Genomic DNA, 23,690 nt, shown 5'->3' on the forward strand with positions numbered 1-23,690 from the left:
GAAGCTGCCTCTTCAGCACTCGGCCGGGCATCGGAACGCGAGGCGGTCGTGTCAACAGTCAGCCGGGGAGCCGGCTCCGCGACGTCCCAGAAAGGCCTGGGCACCCGCGGAACGCGCCTGGCGCCCCGTCAGGGGGGAGAGGGGTTAGAGGTCGAGAGGAAATATCCCCTGCGCCCGCATTCCGGAGGCATTTGTTGCTTTGGTGACTCCACGGGGCGAGGGGCGGCGCTAAAGTACTAGTGCGGGCTCCCCAGTTACACCCACTCTTCCCACACGCCAGCCCCACTCCTTTCCCAAGGCTCCCGCGGCCGTCGGAAAAATCCGAAGAGGGGGACCCTTTCACTTCCGGCGCACTTCCCTTTCACGGCAGGAAGTAGGTGAGGCGGGGGCGCGGGCTGAGGGAAAAAAAAACAACACAGAAACGGACGAGCCGCGCATGCGTTGTTCTCTGGCGGCCTCCCGTGTGGAGTCGGGTTGCCGGATTCGTCGCTCCGCCCAGAGTGCGCCTGCGCGGTCGCAGGGTTTTCTCCACCACCACCCCCCCCTTCAGTCTCCGCTTCCCCTCCCCCTGTCCCCCGCGGGGGCTTTGAGTCCGGCGCCGGGACCATGTTCACCAGCACCGGCTCCAGTGGGCTTTGTGAGTACCGGCCGCCGCCATCCTGGTTGTGTCCCCCTAGACGGCACCCTTGGGTACCTCCTTGAGGAGGCTGGGGGCGGCAGGGACTCGGGGGTTGCAGGAGGTTTTGTGTGTGTGGTGGCGGGGGGCGGATCTTCCATCCCCGTTGCCAGAACCTTGGCAGTTCCTGCCCCGTGGGGGCCAGCGGTCACCGCCCCCGTCTCAGCCCCAGCTCCCCCCGCCCGCCACCCCCTGGGAGCCCCAGGTTCGACGCTCAGGTGCTCCCGGGGCTGCCGCCAGGTGGGCTGGACAGTTAGGCTCCGGCTGGGTTGCCTCGTGTTCTGGCCCGGCTTCATGCGCTCAGCGGAGAAACCAGAGGCCGTCCGGGTGGAGGCGTTGCTGGAAGCCTACTCCCTTCCCAGTCACCTTGCTCCATTCATTTTAGGCTACCGCGGGACCCAAACTGGCTTCCCTCAGATGCAGATTTCAAACCTCTTCGTCAGAACCTGACCCCTTAGTTTTACTTAATTTTCTTTTTTTTTTCCTCCTCAGCCTCCCTTAGGAGTATTTAGATAAACAAAAACTGATTAAAAGTACTTGAAAGTGGAAGGAAGTGGAAGGGCCGTTGCTGCTGGATGTTGTTATATATTTTAGTGGAGTATCATTGGTGGGGTGTCAACAGATAGAGGGCAGAGAAATATATAGAGCCTTTTAAACAGCTTTTTTTCTCGCTGAAATGGCCTAATTGACTCAAGGAAATGGCAGCCCAATCCAGTATTCTTGCCTGGAGAATCCCATGGATGGAGGAGCCTGGTGGGCTACAGTCCACGGGGTCGCAAAGAGTCCGACACGACTGAGCGACTTAACTTCCACTTTAACTTTAAAGGTGGATTGTATGTCAGCTGAACAGCATTGAGGTTAGGCATTGACAGAGCAACAGTGAACTGTTTGAATAGCTACAGTTTTTGCAATTGCTTGTCACTGTTCATGCTTCCTTATCTCCAAACGTGTGAAGTTAATCTTACCGAGTACAGAGGCAGTTGACATTTCCAAATGTTCATGATCTCTTGTGAAAGGAATCTTTTTAAGAACACAGATCGCATTATTGACCAGAGGATTTTTGCAGAAGTTAACACCTGTGGTCAGCACTTTGTTACATAAGTGAATATTAATATGTCTCTGGTCAATAAACGTTCTGTAACAAAAGATGTATTGAGATACCTGGTCAGTAAATTGATATCTTATTCTGGGAGTAAGTTAGTATCAGGGTGACAGGCATAATTATAAATCTTCCTCACTTCTCAGCTTCTCAGGTTTTGAAGTGGGCTTAGTATTTATGATTTCCCTTGTTTCATGATTTGATTTATAGCATTTTTCAAGCACTGGCCTCAGAGTACCTTAACAGCTACTAGGTAGTTAATCTTCCTCAGAGTACCCTTTGGATAGAGAACATCATGACTGTTGAAACTGATAATGGAGAAGGTGGTGTGTTTTTCCTGTGATCCTACTATGAGCCATACACTGCTGAATAGGAAATTAGTGGTTGTTATTGTTCAGTCGTGTCCGACTCTGGGACCCAGTAGACTGCAGCACCCCAGGCCTCCCTGTCCTTCACTCTCTCATGGAGTTTGCCCAAATTCATGTCCATTCATGCCATCCAACCATCTCATCCTCTGTCGTCTCCTTCTCCTCCTGCCCTCAATCTTTCCCAGCATCAGGGTCTTTTCCAACGAGTTGACTCTGAATCAGGGGGCCTCATCGTCGGTCCTTCCAATGAATATTCAGGGGTGATTTCCTTTAGGATGGACTGGTTGGATCTCCTTGCAGTCCAAGGAGCTCTCGAGTCTTCTCCAGCACTACAATCAATGGTAGAATTTTTCAGTATTATTTCTTTTGTCATTTTGAGCTATCCTTCCTTGCTAATCAAAAAACATTAAAAAATTAAAAGAGCAAGCAAAATCTGTTACTGGTTACTATGCTTTATTAGCCATTATGTTGCCAAAGTATATTCAAATTTGATATAAGGTGACTCTGGGGAAGGTAAGACATGATTACTTGTGGCATATGGTTGATAAGTATTGATTTCTAGGAGCCAAACTGCAGCCCAGGGAGAGGTCTAGGCCCAAGGCTTAGCTGTCTTGCCTTGTTTCTGAAATAAATGTATCTGAAGCATAAAAATGGGTGGAATGGCCATTCCTCAGAAGTCCATGTCTTATATGCGCCTTTAACAAACATTTTGAGCAACTCTTACGGGTTAGTTTCTGGGGATGTAACAACTGTTGCTGGGTTATGGGGACTTGACATTGGGCAAGTCTTGGTCCCAGTGTTTGCAGAGCTTACAGTGTTGTTTAGGCACCATTTTTTCCCCCGGACTGGTCTTTTGGCAAGTCTAGGCAGGAAAATTTTCCTTGCTCTGAAGTTTTTCTTTGCAAGGCTCCCCACTGAAAGGGAAGTGATTTCCTTTCGATAAGTCATGTGCCCTTTGGTAAATGAGAGTTCTGATCCTGAGTGTCCTGAGGACGAATGTTTGCCTAACCCTGCCCCAAGAGGTGTTTTTTAAGGGAAAAATCCGGGCTCTTTCCTACTACCTGCATATTTCCCACCTCTGACTAGTAGATGATGGTGTTTTCATGTTACACTTGCTTTCATCTCTCTCTCACTTATTTATTTATTCTGCAAGTGTCTGTTGACTACGTACATAAGCCACATCCGGTTTGTGTACAGAGGATAAAGTGGTACACAGGGTGAAGCAGAGCAGCATCCAATAAGTATGTTACCATGTGATTGCACATAGTGGTAAGTGTCGTGGGGAGAATTCGAGGGTAGTGGTGTAGACTGTAGTTATAGAGGACTATAGCAGGATGCCAGAAGAATGCCAAGAATGCTGCTTTAGCTGTTAGGGTCAGAGAAGACGTTCAGGAAGGGGACCGAAATGGTGTGAAGGAGCCAACAGGTGAGTTTTTGTTGAACAGTGTGCATCTCGCAGAAGGGGAGACACAAGCGCAGAGACTCTCAAGCAGGCACAGCAGGGCGTTTTCCAGGTGTTGAAGAAAGCTGGTGCTGCCAGGGCCGTGACTCAAGCAGAAGGCATTTGCAGCCATGTCTTTGAAACTGTACTGCTGTCGGGTAATTCAGTCAGTGCAGTCGCTCAGTCGTGTCCGACTCTCTGCGACCCCATGAATCGCAGCACGCCAGGCCTCCCTGTCCATCACCAACTCCCGGAGTTCACTCGGACTCACGTCCATCGAGTCCGTGATGCCATCCACCCATCTCATCCTCTGTTGTCCTCTTCTCCTCCTGCCCCCAATCCCTCCCAGCATCAGAGTCTTTTCCAGTGAGTCAACTCTTCACATGAGGATAAACGTGCGTAGGACTCTTGTTCATGCCTCATTTTAGATCCTTGCTTAAGGATGACTACATGTTGAGTAATAGATGCATTATTTCTTACATTTATTAGTAAGCGTTCCTATGACTTACTTCACAGTGTACTCACTCTGACCGTGGAGTCAAGCAATACTCATTGCGTGTCTGTTGTATTCCAATTGCAGGTCCCACCCTCAAGGAGTTCAGTGTCTAGTGGGAGAAAAGTTGACAAAAAGCAATGAGACAGTGTCTGTACTGGGTGCTGCCGGTTTCTGGCAGGGGGTGGGCTCGGGAGGGGAGAGGCACTGTTAAGACTTATATCTTGGGGAGATGCTTCAGCTGACTTTTTGCGACCTGAGCGCGAGCTGCTCAGGTGTGCTGCTCAGGCCTGCGAGTAGGGAGGGGCCCTCTGTGGGGGACGGAGCCTGGGCAGGGCCCAGCAGAGAGGCCGGAGGTGATGAGTTAGGGAATTGCTGATTCCAGCGTAGGGGAGCATTTTCTGCACAGATGTGTGTGCAGTGACATCATTCAGAGGCCAGTAAGTTGAGGGCTGGGGATGGAACCTGAAGAGGAGATGTGGCCAGCTGTCTCTCCCCAGGAACACAGACAGGAGTGGATGGTAGAGCCGAGTTCAGGAAGCAGGAGAGGGTGAAGCTCTGAAGCTCTGGTTGGGGAGACTTCACACTGCTGTGGGCAGCAGGATGGAAGCCTCCCCTTGGGGATGCGAGCAGGGTTTTCCATACGCTGCCTGTGTCCTGGCTGCGAGAGCGGCCACGGAGCTTTCAGATTCCTGGTCCCTTCCCCAGAGAGTCATATTCAGAAGAGCCAGTGTGGCCGTTAGAGATCTGAATTTCTAAAACCAGGGGGGAGATTCTGAGGGGAGGATTTAAAGGCAATAGCGTGGCCAGCAGGAGGGGCCCAGAGTCCAGCAGGAGAGGCTGACGGCCTCAGTGAAGGTGGGAGCAGTGGGGATAGACAGAGGGGAGAAGGAGGATTCTAAAAATGTGTAGGCAGGTAGGCTGTGTCAGTAGAGCTCATGAGATCAGGAGCGAGAAAGGAGTTGAAGGTGACCGGGTAAACACGTTCCTGTTCACGGAGGCAGGGAGTGTAGAAATGGAGGGCTCAGTTAGGGGGAGACATGTAGCGTGTGAGGGCCTGGGAAGTCCAGTCGGAGACAACCCAAGGGCCAGCTGCAGAGAGGGAGCTGGCCTGGACACAGGCTATTACGGGGTTGTGCCCTGGTTGTGAATGATGACACCGGGAGCAGCAAGTAGAGCTGGAAGGCTGAGGACGAAACTTTCAGTTCAGTTCAGTTCAGTCGCTCAATCGTGTCCGACTCTTTGCAACCCCATGAATCGCAGCACACCAGGCCTCCCTGTCCATCACCAACTCCCGGAGTTCACTCAGACTCATGTCCATCAGTTGGTGATGCCATCTAGCCATCTCATCCTCTGTCCTCTTCTCCTGCCCCCAATCCCTCCCAGCATCAGAGTCTTTTCCAATGAGTCAACTCTTTGCATGAGATGGCCAAAGTACTGGAGTTTGAGCTTTAGCATCATTCCTTCTGAAGAAATCCCGGGGCTGATCTCCTTCAGAATGGACTGGTTGGATCTCCTTGCAGTCCAAGGGACTCTCAGGAGTCTTCTCCAACACCACAGTTCAAAAGCATCAATTCTTCGGCGCTCTGCCTTCTTCACAGTCCAGCTCACATCCATACATGACTACTGGAAAAACCATAGCCTTGACTAGATGGACCTTTGTTGGCAAAGTAAAACTTTTGGCAGTTCTGGTCCAGTGTTGAAGGCGCGGTGGAGACAGGAGACAGCAGACTAGGCAGACATGGGTGTTTCTCTAGGAGAAAACCGTCCTCATCCAACCTAGTTTGATTTGCCTGCTTTCTTTGTAAACAAACTCCTGCAGCTTCTTCCCACTCTCTCACGGTGACTCTGATGGCCAGACTTGTGATCTCCTTGTCTCCAGTTTACAGCCCATTTCTGGCATCTTCCACTTCCGGTCTGGAGACCACGGTTGATTCCCCGAGTTGCGTTCCCATCGAGACCCTTGGCGACCTGGGATGCCTGTCCTGCTCTCTGACGTGGCAAAGCCCAGCCTTGTCCTAGCGTGTGGTGTCCACGTGAGCTGAGTCCTCGGCACGGCTGTTCAGTTACATTTCTTGGATTCCGTTGTCTCATCATCCAGACTGCTCCCACGCTTACTCCATCCCAGATAGAAGGGCATGGGTGTTGGCACCCATGGCCATGCCTGGGCACATCCTCTCACTAACTTGTTTGTATCCATTCTTTTGCAGGTGTTAGAGGAGACGTGCTAATGTTGATGATACTCGAGCTTATTTTGGAGGGACGAGTAAGGGTTTGTTAGGCATGTGAACGCAGTCCTTTTTTTCCCCCCCAGTCTAAAAGAATTCTTCTAATTGAAGCCCACCCTTTGTCTAGTCTTAACTCATTCTTTTAAAACGTATTTTTATTTATTTGGCTGGATTGGGTCTTAGTTGCAGCATGTGGGGTGGGTTCCCTGACCAGGGATTGAACCCGTGGCTCTAGCATTGGGACCTCAGAGTCTTAACCACTGGGCAACCAACGAAGTCATCCTCTGCGGCCTTGTCTAGTGACACTCCCTCCTCTCTTCCCGCATGAGTTCAAGCTGGTGCTTTCTCCTGTGGGCTCTTTGGAGACCCCCAGGATATTTCAGATCCCTATTTTGTGGAGAGGAGATGTTATTCCCTATTTTTTCAGGTGGTTGTGAAGATGAAAACATTTATCATGTGTAAACTCCTAGAGTTGTGCATAGCAAATAAATAGGGTGAAGTATTTCTTTCTTTTTCTATTTTAATTACTTTATTTTGAATTGAAGGGTAGTTGCTTTACAGTATTGTGTTGGTTTCTGCCACACATCAGCACGAATCGACCATAGGCATGCATGTGTCCCCTCCCTCTTGAGCCTTCCTCCTGCCTCCCACCACGTCCCATCCCTCTCAGTTGTCTCAGAGCCCCGGTTTGAGTTCCCTGTGTCATACAGCAGAGAGACTTCTCTAGTAGCAACCTATGGAAATGATGCCTGAAAGTATAGTCTTAGGATGAAGTATTTTTAACTGGAGACTTCTTTGGAGTCTTACAAATACAGAAGCATAACCACTTCATCCATTGACCACATTCTGTACGTGCCCAACTGCTCACGATTTTGTTTGTTCTTCCCTACCAAGCTTCTTGAAAGATGTCTTCGCTTTTTTCCTTTCTCTCTTCCCTTCACTCTTAAGCTCTGCAGTTAATTAGGTTTTTTTTTTTTTTTCCTGATGGTCACTGGCTGTGGCCTGGCGTTCGCAGTGCCTGCTTCCCTCCCGCACAACCACCGAGAGTGAGTGACTGGAGACTTCCTTGTCCACATACGAGCCTCTCACTCCTTTTCTTAGTGGGATGTTCTCTCACACTGGCCTTGATGAACACTTTTTGTACAGTTTTTTTTTTAAAAATAGAAGTGTCGTTGATTTACAATCTTACATTAGTGTCAGGTGTATAGCATAGTGATTCGAATCATCGATTGCCTTCCATTCAAAGTTATTATAAAATATTGGCCATATTCCCTGTGCTGTACATTACCTCCTTGTATCTTATTTATTTCATACCCGGTAGTCTGTACCTTTCTAAAATTCCTTGTTCTTTGACTTTCTCCTCTCATCTCCTTAGTTTCTTTCACATCCTCAGGGGCTCCTGAATTTGGCTATAAGTTATTGTCACTCTAAGATGAGCAGGATCATTAAGGCCAAAACCTATTTCTGTCGAAGTAAAGAGTGAACTAGAGGTTGTTGTTGCTTAGTTGCTAAGCCATATCTGACTCTTAATGACCCCATGGACTATAGCCCACCAGGCTCCACTGTCCTTGGGGATTCTTCAGGCAAGAATACTGGAGTGGGTTGCCATTTTCTTTCCTAGGGCATCTTCCCAACCAGGGATGGAACCTGGGTCTCTTGCATCGGCAGGTGGATTCTTTACCACTGAGCCACCAGGGAAGCCCATGAGCCAAAAGTAGAGGGTAGAAATAGAGTGGGTTGTTGGGATGGACAGCTGAGCGAGTCTCAGGAAGACAGAGCTGGAGTCAGCCCTTTGGAGATTCAGATGGTTGTCAGTACCCAAGGGTATCATGCTAACTAAAGCTCACGTAGCCCTGAGTTGGGAACCAGTATAAATTTATCAGAGTGTGAAATTCGTTCTCAGCTGAGCTGGAAATTTCCTTTGAGTGAAACTCTTCTTTCTTTATCCAAAAACCTTAGTTAGGAAGCTTGAGTCAAATGCAGTTGATAAATCTGCAGTAACTGGTGCCAGCCTATGGTAAGGACATTCTTCTCACTCCAGAGATGGGTGAGCCGTAAGGACCAGTGGGTCATTCAGGGTCTACAAACCCCACCCTCATTTCAGCTTTAGGATATTGCCTCAGAAGCCGAGTACTCTCTCACCAGCATCGCACTGACATGGACACTTCAATAGTTTCCCACTGTGGCTGTAGTGGTGCTCCTGGGAGGGGCCATACCATGTTCTGATATATTCTTTCTTCAGGTATGTACTCAATGTGTTGAATACATAAGTTGTGGGAGACGATTAAAGTAAATATTTTTGTCTGTCACCATCTCTTTAAAATGCACTTGGCAAAAAAATAAAATAAAATAAAATGCACTTGGCTTGGAAAGCTTTTTGCCTTTATGAAAAGGCATCAGGCCTTATGACTTTTTATGCACTCTTTAAGTTATTGATTCAACGGCTGTTTACTGTACCCGTGAGTCAGCTATTCTTCTAGGAGCTCAGGATTCGGTGGTAAGTGAAAGACAAAAGGTACATTCAGGTGGCAGTAACCTTAGGAAACAGAAGTCACAAAACATAAGCTCAGTTTAGAGATCGAAAGTACCCAGTTCAGTGTATTCAGCCTTCATTCAAAGGTAAGACTTTTTCTCCCTCTTTCTCCCAGTTAAGATTTTCTCCCTCTTTAGACATTGAAAGTACCTAGTTCAGTTCATTCAGCCTTCAAATTTAAGACTTTTCCTCCTTCTTTCTCCCAGTTGGGATTTGTAGCTGGTAACCCCTTGTCAGAGAAAGTGATGTAACTAGCTTCTGACCTTTTATGTCCCATCTGACCCTCAAATTTCTGGTTTCTCCTTCCTGGTTTCTAGATGGGGCAGAGTGGGAGGACGAAGGAATGGTGAAGAGCTTGGACTGCTCTTATGCTTCTCTCTGCGCCTGGCCAGTGGTTTAAGCTGACTCTGTCCTGTAGGTTCTTACGGTGTCTGGGGAGGCACTCATGCAGTTGCTCCCCTGACCTGGGGGATGCATTGTTAGCCTGGTGGGCTTCATTTGGTGACTCTTCCTTGGCTTTCTGAAACTTAGGTCCAACTGCAATTTCTTCCTTCTAAGGCCTATTTGGCTTGCTTAAGGGTACTGTGGGACTGAATCAAAGATGACGCCTCTAGCTTGTGGCGCACCTCTGCTCTGCTGGAATTGCTGATTCTTTGTCCTGGTCGTGCATTTTTTATCTCATTGATCAACATGGCTTCTCCTCCTTCTGCTTTCCAGAAACCCACTCTACCCCCCACCTCCTATCAGGGCTCACGTATTCAGCTCACCCCTTGCTTGGCTTGACGCGAGGGCCTGGATGTACGCACAGTGCGTTGGTGGTTCACTCCACTTGTCTTCCTCATGATGTCCTCCCTCCACAGCAGAGAGCTCTCACCCTTCTGCTCTTTATACCCATGATCTGACTGAGAGGACTCTCTTGGTGCTCTTTCTTTGTAAAATGTGCATCTTGGTTGTGGAGTGTCCCTTTAGTATTCAGTAACTCTTATATTAATATTTCGGTAACTCAGTGAAACCTGCAATTTTGCCATCCTGTTTTAGTTAGGTTTCTGTTTTGAGGGCAAAGGATTACTTGGCTGGCCTCTTTAGAGGTGACTTTGTGTATTTGTGTTCTGATTTCATTCCTTGTTGCAGTAAGGGATTAACTCAGCAGGCCTGGTTTGCCCAAACCCCTGAACCAGTTGCTTTTAATGCCTGATTCTTGGGGATAAGCTGCTTCCCAGATTTCTTAAGTTTTGAGGGAGTATATTTTTTGAAACAGGGAGATGCAACCAGTCCATTCTAAAGGAGATCAGCCCTGGGTGTTCTTTGGAAGGAATGATGCTAAAGCTGAAACTCCAGTACTTTGGCCACCTCATGCAAAGAGTTGACTCATTGGAAAAGACCCTGATGCTGGGAGGGATTGGGGGCAGGAGGAGAAGGGGACAACAGAGGATGAGATGGCTGGATGGCGTCATCGACTCGATGGACCTGAGTTTGAGTGAACTCCGGGAGTTGGTGATAGACAGGGAGAGACCTGGAGTGCTGTGATTCACGAGGTCACAAAGAGTCGGACACGACTGAGCGGCTGATCTGATCTGATCTGATCTGATTTTTTGAAACTCTTGAGAAATACAGTACTCTTTATTCAAGAATTTTGATTGAGAAGGAAAGACATATTAAGTAGGAAAGGGCAAACCTGGAGGGTGCTTTTAAAAACAATGTTTTCCTTTTCAATCTAAAGTAAGATTAACCACATTATAGAAAGCTTGCAAGATAGAGAAAAACCACAGTTAGCATCTCAGTTAATTTTCTTAATCTTTTCCCCTCTATACATTTATGTTCTTGTTTTAAATGAACTGATTTTATTATTGTAAAATGAATACATGTTCACCAAAGAAAATTCTGAAATATGGAAAAGTAGTGGGGAGAAATAAAAACATCATTTATTAACATCTTGGTGTTTATGCTTTTTCCATTGCAAAAATGAATATCCAAATTAATAATTAAGTTTATCACACTTGAATACTGTTTTCTAACTTCATTTTATTTCATGCAACACTCTTAAAATGCAGTCATAATGACTGTATGTATATTCTGCTGTTTTCTCCTTTGTCATAAGCATTTTCTTAGTATACTATCCTTGCAGTTAGGTTTGTGCTTCCCTCTGTTGTTGTTTTTCTTTCTCCCATTATAGTAATGCTGAGAGCATCTTAATTTTCAGATATTCCTAGAAGTAAAAGAAGACTAAATAAAGAATATTTTAACTTTTGATACTGCCAAATTCTAGCCCCACAGGATGGTACCTACAACTTTACCAGCAATTTTAAGGGAAAAAGTATTGGTTTACTTAAGTTATCACTTTTAATTTTCACAGTAGCTCTAGGTATTCTTTCTGCAAATGAGTATGTTGAAGCTCAGAGTGTAATTTGTCCAAATTATGTGGAAGAGCTAGGACTGAGCTCAGGTTTTCCTGCCTCCAAAGCCAGTGTTTTTTTTTCACTGTGTCATGCCACATTAGAGACTAAATTGATGTGAATTTAGTCTCTGACTAGGAGCAATGGGAATATAACTTCTAAGCCTTAGGAAAAACACCTGGGAAAAAGAATCATCATTTAAATGAGAGTTCTGCTTATCTCTGTAATTTTTCAAACAACAGCTAGTAAAGTATGTATTCTTATCAGTTTTACTTAGGCATTATTACCAGTTTTACTTGTATCACACTGTAAATTTTACTGTGTAACAGCTACGTGACATTACTAGGCTCCGTCTGAACAGCTGGCTAGTTCTCAGAACAACCCCGTGTGGTACTATTCTGAATTATTCCTCGCAGTTTGCAGATGAGGAAGGTGAGATGCAGGTATTTAAGTAACTTGTCAAGGGTCATAGCTGGTGAGGAGCAGGGCTAGAATTGGAATCCAGTCTGGCTCCACGGTGTGTGTTGTGAACTAATGCACACTACTACTGCTCAGACTCAAGCTTATTTACATTTCTCTTTCTTGACCACTTGACCCTGTTCATAGGGTGGTGATGAATACAGCAGCTCTGCTCAGCAGTGGGGCTTACTTCCCGGTCACTGAAAACTCACTCTGAGTCCTTGCAGGTAGCTTTTCATTCCTCCTCTTGTGTCTGCTGCAGCTCCTTACACTTGGGTCCACCGTGTTCCTTCTGTTGGCTTTCAATTCATGAGTCTCCCTCTTTCTTCCTAAGCAGAACCAAAATCCAGTCCTGTTTTTGCTAGAGATGTTTTATGTCCTAATTAGGATTTTTTTTTTCTTGTAGGAACTAATATACTGGGGTTGTTTTTATTTGCATAGTGTTCTTTTCCCCTTCTCTTTCTTGATTAATAACTTGACTAATAAAGAGAAAGTAAAAAGAACACTATGCAAATAAAAACAGCCATAGTATATTCAGTCAGTTCAGTCACTCAGTCATGTCCGACTCTTTTCGACCCCGTGAATCACAGCACGCCAGGCCTCCCTGTCCATCACCAACTCCCGGAGTTCACTCAAATTCATGTCCATTGAGTCGGGGATGCCATCCAGCCATCTCATCCTCAGTCGTCCCCTTCTCCTCTGCCCCCAATCCCTCCCAGCATCAGGGTCTTTTCCAATGAGTCAACTCTTTGCATGAAATGGCCAAATTACTGGAGTTTCAGCTTTAGCATTAGTCCTTCCAATGAACACCCAGGACTGATCTCCTTTAGGATGGACTGGTTGGACCTTGCAGTCCAAGGGATTCTCAAGAGTCTTCTCCAGCACCACAGTTCAAAAGCATCAATTCTTCGGCACTCAGCTTTCTTCACAGTCCAACTCTCACATCTATACAGGACCACTGGAAAAACCAGAGCCTTGACGATGGACCTTTGTTGGCAAAGTAATGTCTCTGCTTTTGAATATACTATCTAGGTTGATCATAACTTTCTTTCCAAGGAGTAAGCATCTTTTAATTTCATGGCTGCAGTCACCATCTGCAGTGATTTTGGAGCCCAAAAAAATAAAGTCTGACACTGTTTCCACTGGTTCCCCATCTATTTGCCATGAAGTGATGGGACCAAATGCCATGATCTTAGTTTTCTGAATGTTGAGCTTTAAGCCAACTTTTTCACTCTCCTCTTTCACTTTCATCAAGAGGCTTTTTAGTTCCTCTTCACTTTCTGCCATAAGGGTGGTGTCATCTGCATATCTGAGGTTATTGATATTTCTCCCAGCAATCTTGATTCCAGCTTGTGCTTCCTTCAGCCCAGTGTTTCTCTTGATGTACTCTGCATATAAGTTAAATAAGCAGGGTGACAGTATACAGCCTTGACGTACTCCTTTTCCTACGTGGAACCAGTCTGTTGTTCCATGTCCAGTTCTAACTGTTTCTTCCTGACCTGCATACAGATTTCTCAAGAGGCAGGTCAGGTGGTCTGGTATTCCCATCTCTCAGAATTTTCCACAGTTTATTGTGATCCACACAGTCAAAGGCTTTGGCATAGTCAATAAAATAGAAATAGATGTTTTTCTGGAACTCTCTTGCTTTTTCCATGATCCAGTGGATGTTGGCAATTTGATCTCTGGTTCCTCTGCCTTTTCTAAAACCAGCTTGAACATCTGGAAGTTCACAGTTCACGTATTGCTGAAGCCTGGCTTGGAGAATTTTGAGCATTAGTTTACTAGCGTGTGAGATGAGTGCAATTATGCAGTAGTTTGAGCATTCTTTGGCATTGCCTTTCTTTGGGATTAGAATGAAAATTGACCTTTTCCAGTCCTGTGGCCACTGCTGAGTTTTCCAAATTTGCTGACATATTGAGTGCAGCACTTTCACAGCATCATCTTTTAGGATTTGAAATAGCTCAACTGGAATTCCATCACCTCCACTAGCTTTGTTTGTAGTGATGCTTTCTAAGGCCCAGTTGACTTCATATTCCAGGATGTCTGGCTCTAGGTGAGTGATCACACCATCGTGATTATCTGGGTCGTAAACATCTTTTTTGTACAGTTCTCCTGTGTATTCTTGCCACCTCTTCTTAGTATCTTCTTCTGTTAGGTCCATACCATTTCTGTCCTTTACGGAGCCCATCTTTGCATGAAATGTTCCCTTGGTATCTCTAATTTTCTTGAAGAGATCTCTAGTCTTTCCCATTCTGTTGTTTTCCTCTATTTCTTTGCATTGATCTCTGAGGAAGGCTTTCTTATCTCTCCTTGCTATTCTTTGGAACTCTGCATTCAGATGCTTATATCTTTCCTTTTCTCCTTTGCTTTTCGCTTCTCTTCTTTTCACAGCTATTTGTAAGGCCTCCTCAGACAGCCATTTTGCTTTTTTGCATTTCTTTTCCATGGGGATGGTCTCGATCCCTGTCTTCTGTACAGTGTCACGAACCTCCGTCCATAGTTCATCAGGCACTCTATCTATCAGATCTAGTCCCTTAAATCTATTTCTCACTTGCACTGTATAATCATAAGGGATTTGATTTAGGTCATACCTGAATGGTCTGGTGGTTTTCCCTACTTTCTTTGATTAGCTCCTACCAAAAAAAAAAAAATCCTAATTAGGGAATGGCAACGCACTCCAGTATTCTTGCCTGGAGAATTCCCATGGACAGAGAAGCCTGGCGGGCTACAGTCCATGGGTTGCAAAGAGTCGGACGCGACTGAGCAACTAAGTACATTATCTACCCTGGGCTTCCCCAGTGGCTCAGCAGTAAAGAATCTCCCTGCAATGCAGGAGACCCAGGAGACATGAATTCAATCTCTGGGTCGGGAAGATCCCCTGAAGGAGGGCATGGCAACCCTCTCCAGTATTCTGCCTGGAGAATCGCATGGACAGAGGAGCCTGGCGGGCCACAGTCCATAGGGTTGCAAAGAGTCAGTCACGACTAAAGTGACTTAGCCCATTATCTGCCTTTTCCACCTTTTCTCATTCTCAGCTTATAGCAGTATCAGTTTAAGTCAGAACCTACCTTAAATCAAGCTACTTTAGAAATGTATTTCTGTGGAATTTTAATAAGTACAACCTGATCAAGAATATCATAAATAATAATTGACCCCAACATTTTTGAAGTGTACTTTGTGGAACACACTGGTACTGTGTGGGGCTGCTTAAATTTTTTTTTTAATTAAAAATTTTAAACCCCAAATTATATTGTTCAGTTTATTTTGTCCAGCTTTATTGAGATACAGTTGACAGAAATGTTATATGTTTATATTGTATGTGATGTTTTGTCATATGCATACATGGTGAACTGATTACTGCGGTCAAGGTAATTAACATACCAACACCTCACAGTCATCTTTTTTGTGTGTGTGGAAACATTCAAGATCTACTAGCCAGTTTCAAGTATACAATACAGAATTATTACCTATTGTCACATGCTGTATATTGCTTAAATTTTAACCCTCATTTAAATTATAAATGAAAATTATTGTTATTTTTATTGTTGTTCAGTTGCTCAGTCATGTCCACCTCTTTGCGACCCCCTGCACTGCTTATGTAAATCATGATTCCCTTTTCCAGACATTTTTCATAAGATTTTTATGTTACATTGCCACTGTTCTCAGACATTTTCCAATGCTCATGTCACCTTAGTCCCTTGAATGTAGCATGATACAGTGGAAAGAGCACAGTGTTAGTTGTTTTTTAAAGATTGATGATGCAAGTTAGTACTTCCAGGCTTATGGACCCTGCAACAAGGAAATTTAACTCCTTGTTAAATTTATTAACTTTTTGTTTCTAAGACTTAGTGGGCATGGTTTTCATTGTAGAAAATTTGGGAAATAAAAGGAAGAACGTAGAATTCCATTTCTCTGTGCCACCGAGAGTTCATCCCTGTTTACATCTTCAGTTCAGTCGCTCAGTTGTGTCCGACTCTTTGCGACCCCATGAACCGCAGCATGCCAGGCCTCCCTGTCCATCACCAGCTCCCGGAGTCCACCCAAACCCATATCTTGGTGTTCTGTAAATTTTTCCATACGTATGTACGTAAACATGTTTAAAAGCAAAATTGGATCTATATACAGTTTCATGTTCTGATTTTTTCATTTAGTCTTAAATAAATTTGCCCCATCATTAATAACAGTTAATGATATTCAAAGCTGATTTTTAATGTTGTTTTTGTCTTGCCTTAATGACAAAACTGAAAAATACTTGCTGCCAAAAAATTCACAAATTACACAAGTAATGTAGAAAGGAATAGTCACATATTCCTCCAGCTAAATGACTATTACTGATAGTTTAATGCTCATTCTTTTAGAGTTTTCTCTATGCAAGGTCTTAACCTATGCATTCTTTATCTTAGACACACACACACAGAAAATCAGAACAATAGCTATATTTACATTATTATTATTGCATATTCATTATCCCCTGGAGGAGGAAATGACAGCCCACTCCATTATTCTTGCCTCATGGACAGAGGAGCCTAGCGGGCTACAATTGACGGGGCAGCAAAGGGTAGGACGAGACCGAGCACACACACTGACACACATTCGCTGTTGAGCCAAGGTGTGTGACTGGAGTCATAGAAGAAAATAGCTCCCTGGGTCCTAAAACCTGTGCTATTTCAGGGCGTCTCCTAATTTCTTTCGCTATTTCTTCACTACTTAATTTCACCCTCAGCTACTGCTGCTTCTTGACCCTTGCATCATTTTCTTCTTGGAAGTCTTCTGTTTTCTCCCCCTGGCCTCCCTCCTGCAGTAAACGTTTTGGTGCAGAGGACACAGGGTGAACTTTCCAGATGCTCACTTGGCCATTCTTGTGCATAGTGAGAGACTGGATTCCTAAGTAGCTGGTGTGGGTTTCCTCTTTATTTGTGGGTTGGTCTTTGTCCCCAGGAGGCACGTACCTCCTCCGCAGGGCTGCCTGCAGGCCCTCTTCAGGTGTGCAGAGCTTGTGACTAGGCTGCAGAGGTGGGGAGCAGGAGGAAATCCCCGCCTGCTGGCTGGCTGGGGGGCTTAGCTCTGTGTAACTCTCACTCTGAGTAAGGCTGCCCTTTCTCTTAGCACCCACCCCCTCCCACTGATCTGCGTTCCCCAGGCTGGCACCTCCTGGGGGAGTCTGAAGATAACCGCGCTCTTTTTGAGTCCTTCTCAGCCCTTAGACACCTCAGTGTCCTCCCAAGTACATTGCCACTTTCTTCAGAGGGCATTTCTTGAATTTTATTTTGGGGGCCAAGCCTTTTCTCCTGCCGGGGAGAAAAAATGCCAGATGAATGGCTGTGTGTGAGAAAATGTGACTGTGCCTGGGGGTGGGGTTTTGTGGAAAGGCTGCCCACCTGTCACGGCAAGGCAGGCATGTGTGCCGTTTATATGGGGATGGTTTTACACAGGATGTGGGCTCCACACCAAGGGCCATTGAGACAAACGTGAGATAATAATTCCCTTGTCAATTCTTTCTCCTCTTGAGTAACAGAGAGAAAGTCTCAGTCAGGTGCTAGTCTGACCTGCCTTGCTATTAGCAGCCAGTTTCCTGCTGTGGCCTAGAGAACAAGAGGCAGGCCCCCTCTTTCTGTCAGCAGCAGAGTTAGAATTTCATAAAGTATGTTCACTTTTATAGTTATCACCTACTGATGACAGTGTGGCACTCATTTTGCAATTATTGTAGTGATATAAAGCTTCTTTTAAAATACATTTATTTAACTAAATCATAGTAAGGTGAGTTGAAGTGTTAAATAATAGAGTAGGTAGCACTGGGATATAGCAAAACTTAATGGTGCCAAAATGGAAATGATTGAAGTTTGAGGAATAGTCTAGATTATTCTGACGGATAATTCTGTTTGCACATAGCTCCTTCCCAGGTCTTGGTCTTTATTGATTGTTCCCTGGTCGACTTTGAAAGGAGATTTTTCTCTGGTATTCTGAGGGCCCTCTCACTTCAGTATGACTTAGGAAGGGAGGAAAAGTGGACAGGTATCAGAGTCTGTCATCTTGAACTGGTATTTTGTCTGGAGCTGTCTTTTTGGTTTCATTGCTTTTATCCAATTCTTGAATCCACTTAGAATTCATTTTCATGTTTATAGAGTTTAAGTGGGTGTTTTGTGTTCCTACTGACCTGCCAGTCTTGGCACCAGTGGTTTAAGATGTTTAGTAGCGTCTCTACACACAAATGGATTAGGTGCTAAAAGGCTGTGTGTACAAGTCCAGATTTAAAAGACTTTCTGCTTGCTTCTCTATTTTTTAAAATTAATTTATTTTATTTGGAGGCTAATTACTTTACAATATTGTAGTGATTTTTGCCATACATTGACTTGAATCATAGACTTTCCCACCAGACAGGAGTGGAAGAGGTTCCTCGGATCATCAAACTTGAAAATCAGACTTGGGTTTCTCTGCCTTGCAGATATGTGTTTGGTTTGTGTCTCCCGCACCCCACCCCGATAGACCAGTTTTATGGACGTCTTTGTGGGGACGGTCACCAGAAGGCACTCACTGTCCTCCACGTGGTCACTGAGGGTATATTTTCATCAGGTTTCCTTCCAGGAGACTTATAGTCCTGAACAGTAAAGCAAGGTGGATGCTGAAGGCATCCCTCCCAGAGGCACAGGTTTCTGCCTTTTCATGGACTTTCACACGTTAGCTTAACCCCTTTTCGATGAAAAAGTTTAAGTGACTTCATAAAGCACCAAGTCACCCGATTCTTGGGGGACCCCTGAGAAGTTTACCAAATAGTTAAGTAGTCAGAAATAGGAAAACCAAACTGGTAGGATATGGTGGCCGCTCCTCCTAGGGGTGCAAACCACACCGGGGCTTTTGGCGAGTGTGCTGTGACATGGTGACTTGTGGGAACAGGCAGGGTTGCTGCCTTTTCGTTCCCCTCATCCCCACCCCCTGCAGTGCTCGTCGGCTACGATGCTCTGTAACAGCCCACATGGCTACACTTTGCAAGACCTGTGGCTAGTGTCTTCAGTACCTAAAAGATGCATATTTTTATTCAGGTAGGATTCACATAACATAAAAGTCACTATTTTAACCATTTGAAGGTGTACCGCTGTTTGTTTCCGGCCCATTTACACTGTTGTGCAGTGGTCAATCTTTAATTTTGGACTATATCTACCTAAAGAAGCACAGCTCCCACTAAGCAGCCCCTCCCATTCCACCCCCCCCCCCCAATAATCCACCTGCTTTCTGTCCCTGCATTTTTGAATTCTGGGCACTCCATGTGTATGGAATCGTCGTGTGGGGCTTTTTGTTTCTGGCTGCTTTTACTCAGTGTAAATTTTTCAAGATTCTTCTGTATTGTAGCCTCTGTCAGTAGCATGTGTCCTTTTATGACTGAGTAATGGTTTGTTTTATGGATGTACTTCATTCTGTTTATTCACCTGTGGATAAACATTTGGGTTCTTTCCACTCTTGGCTCTTAGGGTATGCTCTGATGTATATTCAGGTTTTTGTTTGAATATCTGTTTTCAGTCCTCCTGAGTATATAACTAGGAGATGAATTGTTGGGTCATATGGCTACCCACTCTGGAGAAGGCAATGGCACCCCACTCATGGGTGGAGGAGCCTGGTGGGCTGCCATCTATGGGGTCGCACAGAGTCGGACACGCCTGAAGCGATTTAGCAGCAGCAGCAGCAGCAGCATGGCTACCCACTCCAGTATTCTTGCCTGGAGAACCCCATGGACAGAGAAGCCGGGTGACCTACAGTCCATGAGGTCACAGAGTTGGGCATGACTGAGTGACTAACACCAGGACACCATGGTAATTCTATGTTTAACTTTCTGAGGAACCAAAAAGGTACAGGTGAAGGATTAAAAATAGTAATAGTGAAAATCCTTTTGGCCCATGGACTAGGATACAAAGATATCAGATTTTCTTGTTATAAATTAGAAAAAGCTTTGCTTTGGAGTCAGGCTGAACAAGTTCACATCTAAGCCCCTCTACTCACTAGCTGTGACCTTGAGGAAGTTATTTAACCTTTTTTAACCTATTTTTTACCTAAAACATTCAGATGAGTGCCTCAGGTGCTGTGAGCATTCACTGAGGGCTTTTCTAGCGCAGTGCTTGGCATGAAGCACTCCACATCCACTGTGTTAATTCTTTCAGGACAGTACACGGTCACCGTAGCCTGGTGCTGCTCACCGCCAAGGGGAGATGGCTGTGTGCCTCAGTCACGCCAGAGAGTTGAGGGACCCAAAAGGAAATGCCCCAAACTTTGGTGTTTTATGTTGTCTTTCCCATAGATGCTTTGCATTTTTATTTTTAGATTAATGTATTGCCTGTCATTCTCAAAATTTGTAACACCCCTATTTGCAAAAGTGGAAGGACCCATTGCAAAGAAGAGACTTGTTTTTAACCTTCCATTTGATCCCTGCTTGGGTTCTCCATGGATGACCCACTTCCTGGTTGCACTCACAGAGGGGCCAGCAGATTGCTAGCGATTTGCCTTGTCTTGCTGCGTAAGGATTTAATGACACTTTTTACTGAATTAATAACTAGCTAAACCAAAATTATTTTTTCTAATTCTTACAATATTTGCATAAAAAATTAAAACCTCCCATGAACAGATCACTCAGAGATTACCACTGTTAATACTTTGACACATGCTTAAAAAAAAAAACCCATGTATGAACTGGTTTTTTTAAAGTGTTATATAATAATGCTGCTAGAAATATTTTGCACTTACTACTTAAGAACATTTCTCCAAAGCATGAAATATTTTTCTATAACCTAGTTCTTAAAATTGAATATTACTCCATTTTATGGATAGGACAGTTTACTTTCCTATTGGATAGTCATGTTCCTAGTTTTTTCATGGTTACAAACAATGTTGTGATGAGTGTATTTATATCAAAAATCTTTTTGTATATCCTTGATAATTACTTTGGGCTAAATTCCTAGATGTAGATTTTTTTAAAAAATCAGAGATCTTATATATATTTTTAAAACCTTTGATCCGTTTAGCATTTAATAAGCTCAGGAAGCAACAGTTAGAACTGGACATGGAACAACAGACTGGTTCCAGATTGGGAAAGGAGTACATCAAGGCTGTATACTGTCACCCTGCTTATTTAACTTATAAGCAGAGTACATCATGAGAAATGCTGGGCTGGATGAAGCACAAGCTGGAATCAAGATTGCCAGGAGAAGTATCAATAACCTCAGATATGCAGATGACACCACCCTTATGGCAGAAAGCAAAGAAGAACTAAAGAGCCTCTTGATGAAAGTGAAAGAGGAGAGTGAAAAAGCTGGCTTGAAACTCAACATTCAGAAAACTAAGATCATGGCATCTGATCCCATCACTTCATGGCAAATAGATGGGGAAGCAATGGAAACAGTGACACACTTTATTTTTTTGAGGCTCCAAAATCAATGCAGATGGTGACTGCAGCCATGAAATTAAAAGATGCTTACTCCTTGGAATAAAAGTTATGACCAACCTAGACAGCATATTGAAAAGCAGAGACATTACTTTGCCAACAAAGGTCCATCTAGTCAAGGCTGTGGTTTTTCCAGTTGTCATGTGTGGATATGAGAGTTGGGCTGTAAAGAAAGCTGAGCCCTGAAGAATTGATGCTTTTGAACTGTGGTGTTGGAGAAGACTCTTGAGAGTCCCTTGGACTGCAAGGAGATCCAACCAGTCCATCCTAAAAGAGATCAGTCCTGGGTGTTCATTAGAAGGACTGATGTTGAAGCTGAAACTCCAATACTTTGTCCACCTGACGTGAAGAACTGACTCATTGGAAAAGACCCTAGTGCTGGGAAAGATTGAAGGCAGGAGGAGAAGGGGACGACAGAGGACGAGATGGTTGGATGGCATCACCGACTCAGTGGGAATGAGTTCGAGTAAACTCAGGAGTTGGTGATGGACAGGGAGGCCTGGGTGCTGCGGTCCAGGAGGTTGCAGAGTCGGACACGACTGAGCGACTGAGCTGAAGTACCCGCCACTCTGTGTTGCACTGTCCCAGGCTGCCATCTTTTTATATCTTCATTCACAACTGCATTTACTTTCGTTACACAGGGTACCACTTTGATTTCTGTTATTACTTTTTTGTTTCTTTATTTCACTTAAACCCTACCATGGAGATGACAATCTCTTTGGACCATGGAGCTCTGTGGCCAGCCAGAGTAGGGAGCAGTTTTATTTATTTGTCAGGGTTTGTACCTGGTTGTGCCACTCCCCAGCCATCGGTCAGACACCACGTCTTGAACAGCATCGCTGTGCCTTCAGCCTCACCTCTTACTCCGTGCATTTGTACACTCCTGTTTGGTGTGAGCTGGTCTGATCTGGTAAAACTTACTTCTCTATTCTTCCCATGGGCCTTCTTTTCTGTGGTCACTCTAGACTTTTGAGGGATGATGGATAAAAATGCTTTGCTGTTTCTTCCCTGGGTGATGTTTCTGAGTTGCATTCACAAGGCTTCTTAGAAAATCCTGCGGGACTCAGCTCTGGACTGTAGCTCCTCAGAATAATCTTGTCACTCACAGAGGTGGCTAGCTTCATAATGAATATTCGTATTGACTCTTCCATGGTTTATTCCCAATATCCTTCACCCCTGCTCCCTGGAATCACATTCCAAAATAAACTAGCTTCCTGCTTGTCTTTGCCTTACCTTTGCTTTACATGGAACTCAGGCTAAGTCATTTGTGATAACGAGCAGGTAACTTACTCTGAGTCACAATTTTCTCATATTCTAAATTTGAAGAGAGTACTACCTACCTCATGTAATTCTTTACTTCACCAAATACTAAAACCCTCCTATTTGCCAGATACTGTCCTGGGTATGGAAATACAGCAGTGAACAAGACAAATAGGATCCTACCTTCATGAAGTTTACATTCTGATGAGGGAGACAGACAAAGTAAAACTTTCAAAGAAGAATTTCAAATGGTGAAAATTGCTATGCAATGCTGCAGTCCATGGGGTCACAAAGAGTCGGACACAACTGAGTGACTGAACTGACTGACTGACGGAACTGAAATACAGAGTCATGCGGGAAAGCCACTCTGAGGTGCTGTTGGAGATGAGGACTGGGGTGATGAGAACAGGCTGGACATGGGGAGAATGTTTTGAATAGAGGCAGTAACGGGTGTAAAGGCCCTGAGGTGTAGGACCTTCAGGAACAAGGTCGTTCACATAAGGTGCTGTGGATGGGACTGTGTACTGCTGAGTAATCCATAAATGTTGGATAGTATTGGTAGTAAGATCGGAGTACAAGAATAGCCTGTTATTAAATGCCCAGCAGTGAGTGTCCAGTTTTGTCTCATGAGTGGACAAAAATTGGCATCATAGAATATGCAGATAATTGTACAGTGAATTGTACATGCGAATAGAGTTGCACAGCACATTTTTCTTTATGTTGTGAATTACATTGGTTTGCTTTGCATTCCTGGTTTAACTTCACTTGGTTGTGACTGTTATCTTTTTTGTGTATAGCTGGATTCAACTTGCTAGTATCTTGTTGAGAATTTTGCATCTGTGTTTCTAAGAGATAATTGGTCTGTTATTTTCTTTTAGTGTCTTGGTCTGTTTTTGGTATGAGTGTAGCACTGGCTTCATGAAATGAATTCAGAAGGGTTCTCTCCTTTTCTGCATGGTGGATGAGTTTGTGTAGGGTTGGTTTTCTTTTTCCTTTAAGTGATTGGTACCATTCATCAGTGAAGAGGTCAAGGCCTGGTGTTTTCTATGTTGGAAGACATTTAGCTGTGAATTGTTTCTTCATTTCTATAGGTCTTTTCACCTTATTCATTTCTTTTTGAGTGAGCTTTGATAGATTGTATCTCTCAAGGAATTTGCCTGTTTTATCTTAAGTTGTCAAATTTGTGGCCAAAATGTTGTTTCTGATATTTGCATATTATCCTTTAAAAATTGTTTATGATAAAAGTACATACATAAGATTTAACCATTCTAACCATTTTAAAGTGTATGCTCCAGCGCATTAAGTGCATTTTGCAA

General features: G+C 44.5%; 1 protein-coding gene across 1 annotated transcript in view; it reads left to right on the forward strand.

The window, feature by feature from the left end:
- Positions 1–499: 499 nt before the first annotated feature.
- The window catches only part of UBAC2 (UBA domain containing 2), a 170,704-nt gene continuing 147,513 nt past the window's right edge, over positions 500–23,690 (forward strand). Inside the window, exon 1 of the mRNA XM_040267400.1 lies at positions 500–637. Within this exon, the coding sequence (XP_040123334.1) occupies positions 607–637 (31 nt within the window). The 5' untranslated portion in view covers positions 500–606. The remainder of the gene's footprint in view (positions 638–23,690) is intronic.

Source organism: Oryx dammah, unplaced genomic scaffold (assembly GCF_014754425.2).
Source record: "Oryx dammah isolate SB20612 unplaced genomic scaffold, SCBI_Odam_1.1 HiC_scaffold_24, whole genome shotgun sequence".
Classification (NCBI taxonomy): domain Eukaryota; kingdom Metazoa; phylum Chordata; class Mammalia; order Artiodactyla; family Bovidae; genus Oryx; species Oryx dammah.